At 47.6% G+C, this 13,798-nt stretch overlaps 1 protein-coding gene across 3 annotated transcripts in view; it reads right to left on the reverse strand.

The window, feature by feature from the left end:
- CHCHD3 (coiled-coil-helix-coiled-coil-helix domain containing 3) overlaps window positions 1-13,798 on the reverse strand; it is a 264,641-nt gene that overhangs the window by 12,111 nt on the left and 238,732 nt on the right. For all 3 annotated transcript variants that reach the window (XM_036010917.1, XM_028525538.2, XM_028525537.2), the window contains one exon: window positions 2,771-2,906. In XM_036010917.1, the coding sequence (XP_035866810.1) occupies window positions 2,771-2,906 (136 nt within the window). The remainder of the gene's footprint in view (window positions 1-2,770; window positions 2,907-13,798) is intronic.

The raw sequence follows: 13,798 nt of genomic DNA on the forward strand, positions 1-13,798 counted from the left end.
CCCTCACGGCCTGGTTTCTGTATTCATGGATAATGGATATGCCTTCGCACACCCAGCTCCAAAACCTAACCCTCTTTTTAAACTTTCTGTTTTTACCGCAAGGGCTATCTTGGTTTCGTTGTTAAATTTCCCATCATGACTTCCCTGGGTTTCAGTTCTCTCAACTGGAAAGTGATGAGAATAAAACCGTCACTATTTACATCTCAGGGTGTCATAAAAAGCAAGTAGGGGAATGGATGTGAAATCACCTTGAAATCTAAAGTACTACAGAAAGAAATACAAGATATTAATGTTTCTTGGTTCTTGCCCATTTCACTGTTGCCCATTTTAGGATAAAAATGTTTTGTGGACATACATCTTTTTAATATTACCAGTGTTATACAGTCCCTGATACTTGAATGTGAGAGTTGTCAAAACAATAGGTACCTGGAACATATTTGCAGACAATAGTATTAAATCATACTGCAGATTAGGTAGGGGGAAAGAAGGGTTTCTTTGGGGATGGCGAGTAATCACTAGTGATAATTTGATACTTTCGTCTAATCCATGTAGTCGGTTTCAGCAAGAAATACACAGTTGAGGACAAAAGAAAAAAACAAGACTTACTGAATACTTTATACAAACGTAACCCTCACAACAACACTGCAGATAACATGACCCCAGTTCACAAGTGAGAAAAGTCAAGGCCCAAGGTCAGAGAGCTGCTAGAAGACACAGTTTGGACACAAACTCAGACCTGCCCAATTCATACTCTCCACTGCACCACATGGCACACTTGATTTTGTCACAAGTTAACTTTTACTCTACAAACGTTTGTCACTGACCTCGTGGGTCACCTGTGTGTAGGCCACCTGTGTGTAGGAGATTCAACAGCACTTAGGCAGGAAGCAGCCAACACCCCGGACGCCCTTGCAGCTGCCCCTCGGTGCTGTTACAGACCACACCGGGGAAACGGGCACCCGAGTGAGGTGCCAGCACTGAAAGATACACTCTGGCACAGCCATCGTTTGCACCGGTGACCCACCTCCACCTGGGTCTGGCACTCGCATCAAGTTAGAAAAATCCGTGCGTCAACTTACAGGCCCCAGGGCTTCCGTTCATTAATATTGAACCCCGGGGCTTGTTGTTAAGAGCATATCAGAAGTCGCTTCTGCAAATAAAATGTACTAACAACAATATCAGCGTTACTTCTACCAAAGGCCTTTAAAGAAAAGAACCCCTGGTGTACCACTAAGAGTTACACAAGGGCCACTGTGAGCAAGAGACAGAAAAAAGCCTCAAGCCATCGGGCTTTTAAAGACAACATAGGTTTTTAATAAATTCTGATTACAGTAGTCTTCCCTTGACTGCAGGGGGCCTGCTGCAGTATCTCCAGTGGGTGCCTGAAGCCACACACAGACAGGCGGTGCCGCACCCCTATACACTGTTGTCCCCTGTACGTACCTCCATACCTATGAAAATTTAACTTATAAATTAAACACAGTGAGGTTAACAACAACAATAATAAAACAGGATACGTATAGACTAGAGTGTAATAAAAGGTATTATGAATGTGGTCTTGGTCTGTCTGTCTGTCTCTCAAAACACCCCCCTGTGCCGTATGTGCAGTGTGGAGTCACTGGACACAGGGATGATTCACGTCCCAGGAAGGGTGGCGTGAGACGGCCCACGGCTCCATCACACTGCTCAGAACAGCCTGCAGCTTAAAACTTAAGAACTGTGTACTTCCGGAATTCCCCATCTAGTAGTTTTCAGGCCGTGGCTGGTCCTGGTGACTGACGCCGTGGGGGTGGAACTGTGGATAAGGAGGGCTGCTCACTGTATGTTGTTTCTGCTGACGCCGCCGTGCGTGACCGGCTACGCAGACAATGCCCGCCCTCCCGTCAGAGAGCGTGGCGGACCTTCCACTAAGTGGTATTGTCTACCTCAGCAACTGGACTGCAGAAAGCCATGCTGTGTAGCTCAAGGTCAACTCTGGGGAGCTGAGCAGAGAAGGAATCACGGTTTCCAACAATTTCCGTTTCTCAGAACAACCTACATCCAACTGTTAAATCGGTTAAATGGTACGCATTATGTGACCTGCCAGAGTTGGTAACTTGCTTCACAGTTGATCATTAGCTTTCTTAAGTACATAAATGAGAGGAAACGCATGTCCTCTCATTGTGAACGCCACATTACTCTGATAGTGAAGGTCCAGAGAAGAACATGACTACCTTATAAAAAAGCGACTGAGACGATTTCCAGAGTCCTGTTTCTGGCCTCCCTTTCCCAGCTCCAGTGACTGGACTCTACCAACCGGGAGAAAATCAGACGGCAGGTTTCTGTTTTAGTTTTTTAAAACCAGGCTCTCTGCATGACTGTTTGTGGCTTATGGACTTGAAGCTGTTGGACCCTTAATGTGTATCTTTCTTCTTTGCTGGCTTTGAGTACTGGTCCAGAATAGGGAGCAATGACTTTGAGGACACAATTACAGAGTAGAGGACAAAAGCTCGGAACAACGTGGAAAAGTATTATTTTGCTAAGAATCTCTTTTTGTTTTCCTACCGCAAGTAATGAGTTGAACACAAGGAGGACACGGGCTCTCCTTACAGCCCTCTGGACGGAAGTTGATTACAACCTAGACAACCTGTTACAGCAACAATTGACGAGGAGAACGAGTTTGGGTTATACAGCTTGTTCCACACACGCTGGCCCACTGGGTCACCACCACTGTCCCGTGATGTCCAGCTTGCTCTCCCTGGCTCGGCCCCCACACGGCCCGCACACCCACCTGCTTGGCCTGGTTGACGCAGCGCATGTACTGGTCGGCCAGAGCAGAGCAGCTGAGGGTCTGCTGGGCGTTCTGGCGGTAGCACTGGAGGATCTTGGCCTGCAGGTCTGCACAAACTGGGTGGGCCTCATACCGCCTGGAAACAGAAACAAAAACAGGGTCACTGAGACAAGTGGTCTTCAATCAGAACAAAGAGCAAGGCCAAAGAATATATAAAACATTAAATAGGATCATTAAATAGGATCAACGTTTCAAATGTAGGGACAATTTCCTTCAACCACGAAAGAAAGATATACACGGTAAAAGGCATCTGTGCATTAGTTTCATTAGCTGACACCACCTCTCTGGACACTAAAGCTTCCCCAGCCCAGGCCGAAACCTGCCACGGGGGAATGGTGCCAATGGTGCCCAGCCGGCTGGACCGGAAGCCTGGGAGCCCCAGCCCCCTCTCCCTCCCCATATCCAGCGGGTCACACGTTCGAGGTCCCGCACTCTGGTCCTCTTTCTCCATGTTCCCTGCCCTTATGTTTACACCCTGGGTTCAGGCACCTCCGACTGCCCTGCCTGTCTCTCACCTTTCCTGCCTTCCAGAAGAGGCCTCTTCCAGGAGAGGTTTTGTTCATAGGGCTCTACTACGTCAATCTGAGGCAGTATCGCTCCCTACTGCTTTCTACATAGAATACAAGGTCAACGGGCAGGCCTTCTCTCCGTCAGGTGCCTGCCTCCTCTGCAGTCACATCCCCACACTGCTCCAGCCTGACCAGACCACTTCCAGGGCTCGGCTGCTGCATGCCCCTTCACATCTCGGCTCACGCGGCACTGACTTCGAGAATGGAACCCAAACTCCCACCTACTATCAACTCCCGTACATCTGGAAAATACCTACTTGCCTTGCAACAGCTGAACTAAGCACTGAAGTGTGACCTTCTCTGCACCCCTTCCACGGTGAGGTCTATCATTCTCCTCACGGTGGCCCACTGACCTTGTATGAGTGAACTTCTTTCACATGCACGTAACCCTGACTACACCGTAGCTTATATACACTACAGTGCACTTACTAGCTACCTTTACCAGGATGCAGATCCCAAGGCCTGTGTCTTATTTTCTTTGTGACCTCAGCTACTGACAAGACAACCTCTCACAGAAGTCATGCGATCAGTTGTTGAGAATACAAATGGGCAGAGGGAAAATTTTTTAAAAATTCCCTGGGCTCAAATTTTATGAATTATACTTACAAACCTCAAATTTTAGTTCGATTGCTTTCAGTGAATATGAAGTAGTGAACTAAGTGCTTCCAAAAAAGCTTGTAATAGAGATTTAAAAAGATAATAACAAAATAAACCAAGTAAATTATTCAAACAAAAATGAATATCCTTAAGATGGTAGAGGAACTCTGATTATAAGGACTAAACACACAGGGAAAATACATAATATTATCACTTTTAATCTAGGAATTCATATATTTTTCAAATTAGTTTTGCTCAATACAAAAGGCTTCCAGCACCTCATATCAGTTCTTTTTTTTTGAAATTTAAATTTTGTTATTGCCATAGTAATCTTGAAATAGCATTACTTTAAATTTAATGGATTTTTTAAAAAACCCTAGAGAACACAGGAGGACTATTTCTCATCAATAAGGAAACCCCTGGGTGACGATTTGTCTCCTCATTACTTTTATCCGACACACTAAGCTAATATATATTTTGCTAGAATAGAAAACTGAAATGCAAACCACGTTACTGGTCCCTAAGGGATTTATTTCTTACTGCCCTCTAAAGAAAGCAGACATACAGGGAAAAAAATAAGCCCACAAATTTTACATAACATTGCTTTCACTTTTTTTATTCACTACTTTATTGCTCTGCCAAATACCTAAGACCAGACTTGAAATCCAATCCCAGGAGTTTCGATTCTTTTTAAGATTTCTACGTTCAGATGTCAGTGAATTTTTCTGGACGATTTCTTTAACCCTTTCCCACGAACACTGGCATCTAAGAGGAGGCGGCTGTGCTTCCCAGAGTCTACAGCAGGACGTGCACCTGGGTCATTGCCAAGGTATGTATGATGAAGCGCTAGGCCGGCCAGACTCAGCACACACGCGGCCGATGCCTGCGTTAGTTCCGGGGAGGGCAGGGTTGTATTCCAGTCTACAGCTGAGGGCCTGCATCTGTCCAGTGTGCCCTAGCTTTAAGAGGAGGATGAGGAGAGGAGACCAGAACAACCCTGACCAGGTATGTGGCCCTTCCCCATTCACACAGAAAAAAAAACACAAGAGAAAGAAAGGACTATTCACAGTGTAATTCATATAATACTATGAACTCCATGAAAGAGGTAATTTAAGTTGTATATAAGCAGTTACCCTGAGTTGAGCTATTAATCATGCAAGTTAAAAGTCCATGAGTTATTTATGATTTGGAATGTGTCAAAATGTGCTTCCATCACCACAAAAATCAATACTACCCACTCCTAGGGCCCTTGATTTCCCACCCAGCAGTTTCGTGTGTGTGTGTGTGCGTGCATGTGTGCAGGTGTGCACAAAGTCTGAAATTCTTTCTGTCACATTCCAGCCTGTGCTGAGGATTATTAGGCGGCAGGAAGGCACAAGAGAGGTAGAGACCAGCACCACGGCCGCCCAGCTCCTGGGGCAGACAGACGCTTTCCTGGGACGGCTCTGCCAGGGCGAGGCCCTGCCTCTGTATCTACCTGCGCTGCCTGTTACGCTGCCCTGATGCACTGTTTTCGCTTTGGGGAAACGCTAAGGGAGACGACGGGCTAACATCAGGAAGCCATGAAACACAAGCCAGGGCACCTTCCATTCAGGAAGAAGGTTGGTTCCAGAGACATCTCCAACGCGCATTATGGTAAACCCTCTCTGTACAGGGATCATGTCGGCAACCGATTTTTATTGACGGCCTCCATTCCTGCTGCTGGAAAAAGCCACAACAAGGCAAAAGTAACAAAGACAAGATACCTAAGAAGGTAAATTAAATCTTTGCTGCAAGAGACATTTAAACAATTTAATTACTTTGTATGGAAATAAGACTTAAAACAAAATAGTGTAAGCACAAATGTTGAAAAAAGATAAAATATAAATCTGGAGAATTTGGAATAATAATTTTAAAAAAAGTGAGAGACAGAATAGTTATCCAAAAACACATTCAGCAAAAAAGAACTGGTGAAGTAAAATCAACACTTGGAAAAAATATATCGATCAAAAACAATTGCGAAAAAACCCAGTTTAATGGTGCTTTAAAATTACTGGGGGCTTTAGATGGATCCCATCACACGTGATTATAATACTATTTTGTTACAATATCAATGCAATAAAAACAATATCAACACTAATATTCACTGAAAAGGCAGGTAGTAAAATACATCCAAGTATTTTTCTCACGACACTGGCAGGTCCATTATAAGAACTCTTTTATTCAGAGAAAGAATCAGGATGCACATCCAGACTGTTTCTGATTTTTCAGGGCTTAAGATACCATGGTGATAAACATAAATTATTACTACTGTTCCTGACTATTTTCATGGAATAGTTTCCTATAAGTTGAATTGATTGGTCAAAGAGAGATGAAAACATTTTTGTGAAAATGGGGCTGCGAGTAGCAGTACTCAGAGCCCCCTTCCTGAGCCCCTACAACACACTTATCCCCCAGGACATGGTTCAGAGCTGCGGGTTTCGCCACTGCCTCTCCTACCATTATGTCTCAGAAACTTCTTTCATGTGGGCCCGGCTTTATATTTCAAGGGAACTACCTACCCATCTTTTTAGTTCGACCAGGATAAATGGCAAGAATGATGCAACTTGAGAGAAAGAAAAATACGGAAACAGCTGTCCTTACACCACTCTCCACTCAGCAGGCTACGGACACCACGTGAGGACAGTTAGCGCCACGGCTCCTAAGGCTCTTGGGAACACAGAGGTCACTCACGGTCAGTGCAGGTGTAAAGAAGATCCTTTCCTTGTATCTGCACCAGTAAGCACCCTGAGCGAGGGGAGGGGAGAAAGGGAGGGAGTGAGGGGACAGAGGGAGGGGAGGACGGAAGGATGGAAGGATGGATGGATGAACAGATGTGTGAACAGATGGATGGATAGGAGAATGGCTGGCACTAAAAGGAGAATTCCGACTTTCAACAGGTTGGGACAATGCATCCTTCCTGGGATCTGGTGGTCTCATAAAACATCTGCTACATTAAAAGCAGGCACACAACACAGCCACGTGAGTGAAATCTTCAGCTCTGATTCCTAGGGCACAATGCAGAGCCTCCGACTCTGCTCTGCACTGAAGGTTTCGTTAGATGTGAAGCCAGTAGTCAGGATTTCTGCTCTCTTTTTACAACACAAACTGAGGTGAACACATTGCCAATGATTAACAATATATAATAATTCACACATTTCTCTTGCCATGTGATACAGCTATTAGAAAATGCATTATAAAGGAAGTATTTCTCAGATGTATTGTTTTCCATTAAAATTTTTCATTTTAAATTCTACCTTAAATGACAGTATTCTAATATCAGTTCTCAGAATAAAATGTAAAGTCTCCTGAACAAATCCAGATCTGAAAAACGACTCAATGCCAAGCTTCTCTGGCATTCTTCATAACTGCTAACCATCTTTATTAACAGTGTGTCTCTCTGAGCTGTAATCAGATTCCTACAAATACACTTTAGAGGTCAACTGTCTCCCCAAGTTGCCTGTTTTCTCTGTTTCAATTTGTTTTCATATCTACTTTGCTATAAAATCTTAAAAAAATAAAACCAGATGACTTTTTAACATTTGTTTTCTAAAATGATGATGCCAGCGGTGATGCTGTGTGTCACCTCAGCACCTGCCGGAGGAGGGAACACGACTTGGACCGCACCTGGTCCCACCGTCAGTTCAATGAGCCGACCGGACTGGCGGCAGATGGTCACCCACGAGTGTCGTACCACACCCCCAACAGATCCAGCCTGGGGGCTGTCAAAGGCGAGGTCAGCTTTGGCCGGAGACGCACCAGCGTACACAGAATTCCATCCCACAAACCCAAGGCTTCCAAGAGCACTATCCAAATCAGTATTTCAGTATTTAATATTTTAATCCACTGTTTTCTTTGGAAACAGATGCAGAATCACAGCCCAGTCATCTGGGTCTTCAGGAGGAGGGTGACCCACGAGGAGGGAGGGCAAAGCACTGCCAGTCTTCCTCCAGTGTTCGGAGTCCTGAGGTGGAAGTGCTACCACCAGGGAAGTGCCCGGACGGGGCTCCCGGCCTCCTGCCGCAGAGGAAGCGGATACCGCGGCGCTGCACTTACAAGGAAAGGAACGCTGCTCTCAGGCCACCAGGCCTCACATATGCCAGGGATGGGAGTGAAAACGCACCAGGGTACAAAGTGAATGAAAAACTTCCCAATTTTGCAACGAATTTTTCTTCTTCATTCAGTAATACTGGGAACTTAGAAATGATGAGGGCAGTTAGGGCAACCTTGAGGGAGGAGTGGGAACTCAGTGACATGTGGCCACGGGAAGGCTGGGGGGAGCTGGCGGGCTCTGCACTCTGACACTCTGGGGGACCCCAGAGTCTGGCTTCTTTTCCTGAGCTGGAGACTCTCACTCTCTTCCTCACAGAGAACCTCGCAGCCTCTCGCTGAGCGCCCCACACCCTGGGTGGCACCCTGCCCTGAGGGCTTGGCCCACTGAGGGTCTGGATGTAACAGAAGCAGGGCCATCCTCTGCTGTGTCTCCAAAGACCAGGGCCCTCACTCTTTTGTTTTAGGAATAATTTCTTAAAATCTGGTAACTTAGGTTAAATTCAACTCAATGTTAGTAAAAAAATTTTTTTTACAGAAAATTTTTCCAAGTAATAATTTGACAAGAAATATTTATTCAGTTGAAAACATATGTGAAGTCAGGCATCTGGAATGAGGCAGAAAAAAAAAATCAGTTGGCTGATTTTTATTTCCCACCATGTTGTGGTGTCCTTGACACCTTCGGGCTATGTGCTACAAGGTTTTTTCTCTCTAAAAAGTGAGATACGATAATTCTTACCAACGTAAAAGATACCTGGAAAAAGAGGCAATCGTTATATGGAGCTTGGGGACAAAGAACATAACTGATGTCAACATTGTCTCAACCTCGAAGGACCACAAAAATCAGCGTCCAGATCACACTCACATTAGGACGACAAGCGCTCAGGAGAGGTCGTTTTTCAAGCTCACACACAGCCGTCTCATTAGGTGCGGTTCTAACGCTCACACGCTGCACGTTAGTCCGAGGGGGCCTTCGTCTACAGAGCATCAGCCACCCTTTCCTCTCTAAGCTCTGCATGACGCCTGCGATATTGTCACTGCTGAGTATGCAAATGTCAGGTGATGATGCTGCATGAGAACGGGCGTGCGGGGTCGACAACGCAGCTCTTCGCACCAGCCGTGCCTGCGAGGCAGCTGCACAGGTCACAGACATGGCCCTGGGTTATACAAACCGAAGGATCCAGGGAAGGGTCCTCTCTGTCCCTCCGACAGACCGACAAGCCATGGGGAGAAGAGATGCCCGGGGCACATGAACCAAAGCACTTTCTGAAATATCTCAGTAAGGCTTCAAGGCCAAGAAAAGCATCGTCGTAACTATCACTGTTAAAGGAAAACATGGCATTTATTCTCACCTGATTCTGTGAAGTAACTACTGAATCAGGCAACTTTGAACATGTTGATCTTGAGCATACACAACACATCGCCCTGGGATTTTACTTTAAATGTGAGCCTCTGTGTAACTTACTGGACTTCTGCTGACAGAAATGGAATTCTTTCACCCCGGGCTCTGTGAGTTAGTTCCACTTCTCGTATCTTGACACTCTGGAATGTGGACTGAAATTGGTCTGAGGGTGGAAAACAGCAGTGCTGGCTGGTTCATTCATTCTTTCGTCCATTCGGTCCCTCACAATGAGTGTTATTAAGCCACAGACATGACGCGTTCATCACAGGTCACCCACCACGACAGGTGCTGAACACAATGCGGTCCTTGCCCTCAGTGAAGGCCGTCTAGTGGGGGCACAGAGATGTGCACAGGCCTCTGGTGAGACTGGGGGGTGACGGAGGTGCGGACACAGTGCTCAGGGAACCCAGAGAGCTGGTGCTGGAGGTGACGGAACCCGAGCACGCGGTGTTCCAGATGAGAGGACTCCCGTCACTAAAGAGCTAGAAGCAAAGACCGGCCCCAAGACTTTCTTGAAATAACTGGACTATAAAGACAGACTCAGAGACAGAAAGGAGAGACCCCCTTTGACCTTGGGGATGTGACTGGACCCATGCCCTGGTGACTCCCCAAGCCTTTTGAACCCTTCCCCTTCCCCTTAGAGAAAAGCTCAGGGTTTGTGCTCAGGACACTTGGTTTGGAGAGGCGGGAACTCCTTAAGTGGGGATCCACAAGGAACTAATCAGAGCCCAGAGGCCAGTTTCACTTTACTGACCTACTGAACAACAAAGTGTGGGGAGAAGCTCCCCATTGCTTAGTCCTGGTAGGAGGGCGCTGGTCATCACTTTCCATGGGTGACTCCCAAATTACACTCAGCCTTCGCTGTTTCCCCCCATTGGAAGTGCCTTTTGTGACCACTCTTTTGCTTTATCACTTGTTATGGCCAGGGAGGAGAAAGCTGGATAACTCGGTCCTGGATCAATGCCCAGATGCGGAGGCAGGAGGGGGACAGGATGCACTGGGGTCAGGTGGGAATGCTGGAGGTGAGGGGAAGGTGCAGTGGGCCAGACGAGTTCAGGGGGAGACCAGTTTGGCTAGCAACCCAACCAACCCACCGGGAAGGACAAGGGAGAGGGGAGACTAGGCCAGGAAGCAAAAGCAAAGTGTGGCGTTTATTTGCAAAGATTAACTTTAATCCTGAATTCTGGAAGGGGCATTACTCCTTCATCGCCCCTTCTGCCTGCAGAAAGTCCTCAAGTTCAGAGAGGAAGCATGGAAGTAGCCAATGTGGTTGACCCCAGTTCAGCCAAGAAGCCGGCAGCCCAGTCCTGGCCATTGAGCAGGTCTGTCCGACAGAGGTGTGCAATGAACCCAAGATCTTCCGAGCAAATTCAACGCTGAACACAACCTCCCAGAGAGAACCCTTCCATGTTTGGAGAAAGTTATTTTACAGGTCTCCGTACACCATTTTCATCAATGAAATCTATTGTTAACAGTGGAGAACCATAGAATCTTCTAGTTAAGCCGTACGGTACCAGCAGCCTGTGCAAAGTTGGTGGAGCAAGCGCATTCTTGTGAAGCTCCCATTTTAAGGTGCTTATACTTTTTCATAAAGAATTACCCTTTGGGATGGATTTGCTGCTCTTTCTCAGCTGAGGGGTGACTTGGGGGTGAAGGCTGGCAAAACTCTACCTGAGTCACCCATAAAACACATAAAACACATTCCTGTCCCCCTTCCTCTCCTCAGAAAGCACGTTTCACACTAGGATAGGTCGAGAGCAGCTTAGTTTTAAAAAGTTTCAAAACTGTCACTGATCTCAATGAGGACTGTGACACATCCTCAAAAACTAGGTTAAGACCAAACTTAAGTCTGCAGTGAGAGAGGGGGTTACATCACTTCAGGTGATTCTCTTTTTCCTCCAGCATTTGAAAGCAAGATCGAGCACCAGACACACTCAGGAAGGGCTGTGTCTGGCCCCCTTCGCTGAAGGAACTGCAAATGTATTTATTTGAGTGACAAGGCAAGGAGAAATCACCCCACTGATTTGTCCCCTCAGTGTCACGGTGCTAAAAATGAGAGTGGAGGGAACAGCAGTGGGGAAGAAGGGTAGAGGCACTTAAGTCTTTCGTTTTTTCATCTCTCGGATGACCTGCAGGGGAGAATGCTTAGACACTGCCGCTCAAAGAGGGAAATCCCAAAATGCGTGCGATGGGCCAGGGCAGCAAACCTCCAGGGAGGCGGGGCTGCCGGCCAGGAAATGCCACACGGGTGTCACGGCGGTAGCCACCGTGTATATGCTGTGAAGGGTGGTAAAGGGTGTGTAGAAACAAAGGAGGGAGACAAACGCTCATGAAAGGCACACACTCACGGAGACTGTGGGTCACACAGGCAATAGAGGTGTCAAGGAAAGAGCAGGTGCGCTGTTCTGTGGAGGGGTGATCACTTCTAGTCAGGGCAGCCTGGGGAGTCCATGAGAAAAGAGGAGATGGGATTTTAAAAGGTCCCTCAAATGAAGGGTGGGGCTACGAGAGGCAGGACATTTGGAGGGTCTCTGTGAGCTGAGGCCCAGGCCACGGCAAGCTGGTCATGTTCAGGGGACTCAGTTGTAGGGAGGGCTTGCAGGGGGTATGGACAGTCTTTCAACAAGACAGCACGCTCCAAGTGTACTCCGCAGGCAATGGCAAGCCACCGGCCTGTCCGAATGAGAGTGAACTTACAGAGACGTCTGAAGTGAGTACACCAGGTGGGCCAAAGTGGGAACTGCAGGCTGGAAGAAGGCACTGGAAAGCAAGAACGGAAGGACACAGTGATGGACAGGACATGGAGATGAAGAGGAGGGAAGATTGGGTGACACTCATGGGTGAGGCCTGCCTGGATGTTTTAAGAATAAAAGTGTTCAAGTAATTTCAGGAAGCCCGATGGAAACAGCCCACCTTGATCTAGAGGGTGGAGCTGGAGCTCAGGTGGGGGCAAACCCCTGCAGGCACCAGAGGGCAGTGCTGAGACGAAAGGCAGGAAGGGCGCCTGGGCCCCGGACCAGGCTGGTGTGGCAGAGCGAGAGGGAAGGAGGATGGGCCCGGCTCAGAGAACTGAGGGCACAGGACAGAACTGGTATCGTGCAGCCGCACAAGGCTGCGGAAATTGGAGTTTCACGGAGAAGACCATCAAAAAGAATCAAGACCGATAAAAGATCATGGAACGTGACCCCTAGCAATTTGGAGAAGCAGCTTCAACACAGGGTATAAAGTGGAGGCGAGACGGCAGGAAAGTGGAAAATGAGAAAGAGGGCAGTAAAGACAGGGAGGCGGGGCCAGGTCGGCCGGACCCTCACTGAGTGCCTCTCACGTGCCAGGTTGCGTGCGTGCGTGAGAGAGAGGGAGGGAGAGCTGCTTCAGCGGCGTCTCACGGGCAGTGGGAAAAACACAAAGTGGAAAATTAAATCTGGCTGAAGGTGACTGCAAACGGTCTGAGACGAGAGGACAGAACCACCGCTGGGTCGTGAAGAATGGGAGGGAGTTCGGCGGTCAGAGGTGGGATGGAAAAGCACTTGGGACAGGAGAGGGGAAGGAGCCGGGGCAGCGGGAGGAGAGAGAAGAGGAGGCTGGAGCTGCAGGCAGGGACGGGTCAGAAGGCCAAACCACGTCCAAGACGGACACGTTCTGCAGGCCGACGAAGGCCTTCCCGTCAAGTGCAGTAGCGGGTAAAGCGAGCTCACAAGGAAGTGGGTGGTCTCTAGAAACCGGGCAAGGCCCCAGCTGACCACCACGGAAGACTCAGGGACACAGTCCTCAAGTGCGGGGGAAGGAACCGAACTCTGCCCACAGCCTGAATGGCCTGGCAGCAAATTCTCCAGTGCCAGTGCCTCCAGATGAGAACCCAAGCTGGCTGCCCCCTTAATTTAGCTTTGTGAGACCCTAAAAGCAGAGAACCTGGTGAAGCCCATCTGGACATAAGACCTACAGAAACTGTGAGATAATAAATGCATTTTGTGTTAAGCCAGTAAAATAAAGTGTGTACTCAGAAGTTGAGTAAATAGGAAAGGTTGTGCAAAGAAAAGGTTTTTTTAAAAAAATTTTTAAAAGATTTTATTTATTTTTATAGACAGAGGGGAAGGGAGGGAGAAAGAGAGGGAGAGAAACATCAATGTGCTGTTGCCTCTCGTGCGCCCCCTACTGGGGCCCTGGCCCACAACCGAGGCATGGGACCTGACTCTTGAGTTCACAGTCCTGTGATCAATCCACTGAGCCGCACCAGCCAGCACTGGAAAAAGAAGTTTCCAAAAGACTTTTAAAGAAAGGCAAAGAGATCAGAAAGGCACGCAGACATGATGTGATTAAGGAGAAACACAGGCC

The sequence above is a fragment of the Phyllostomus discolor genome, chromosome 10 (assembly GCF_004126475.2).
Source record: "Phyllostomus discolor isolate MPI-MPIP mPhyDis1 chromosome 10, mPhyDis1.pri.v3, whole genome shotgun sequence".
In the NCBI taxonomy this organism is placed as follows: Eukaryota; Metazoa; Chordata; class Mammalia; order Chiroptera; family Phyllostomidae; genus Phyllostomus; species Phyllostomus discolor.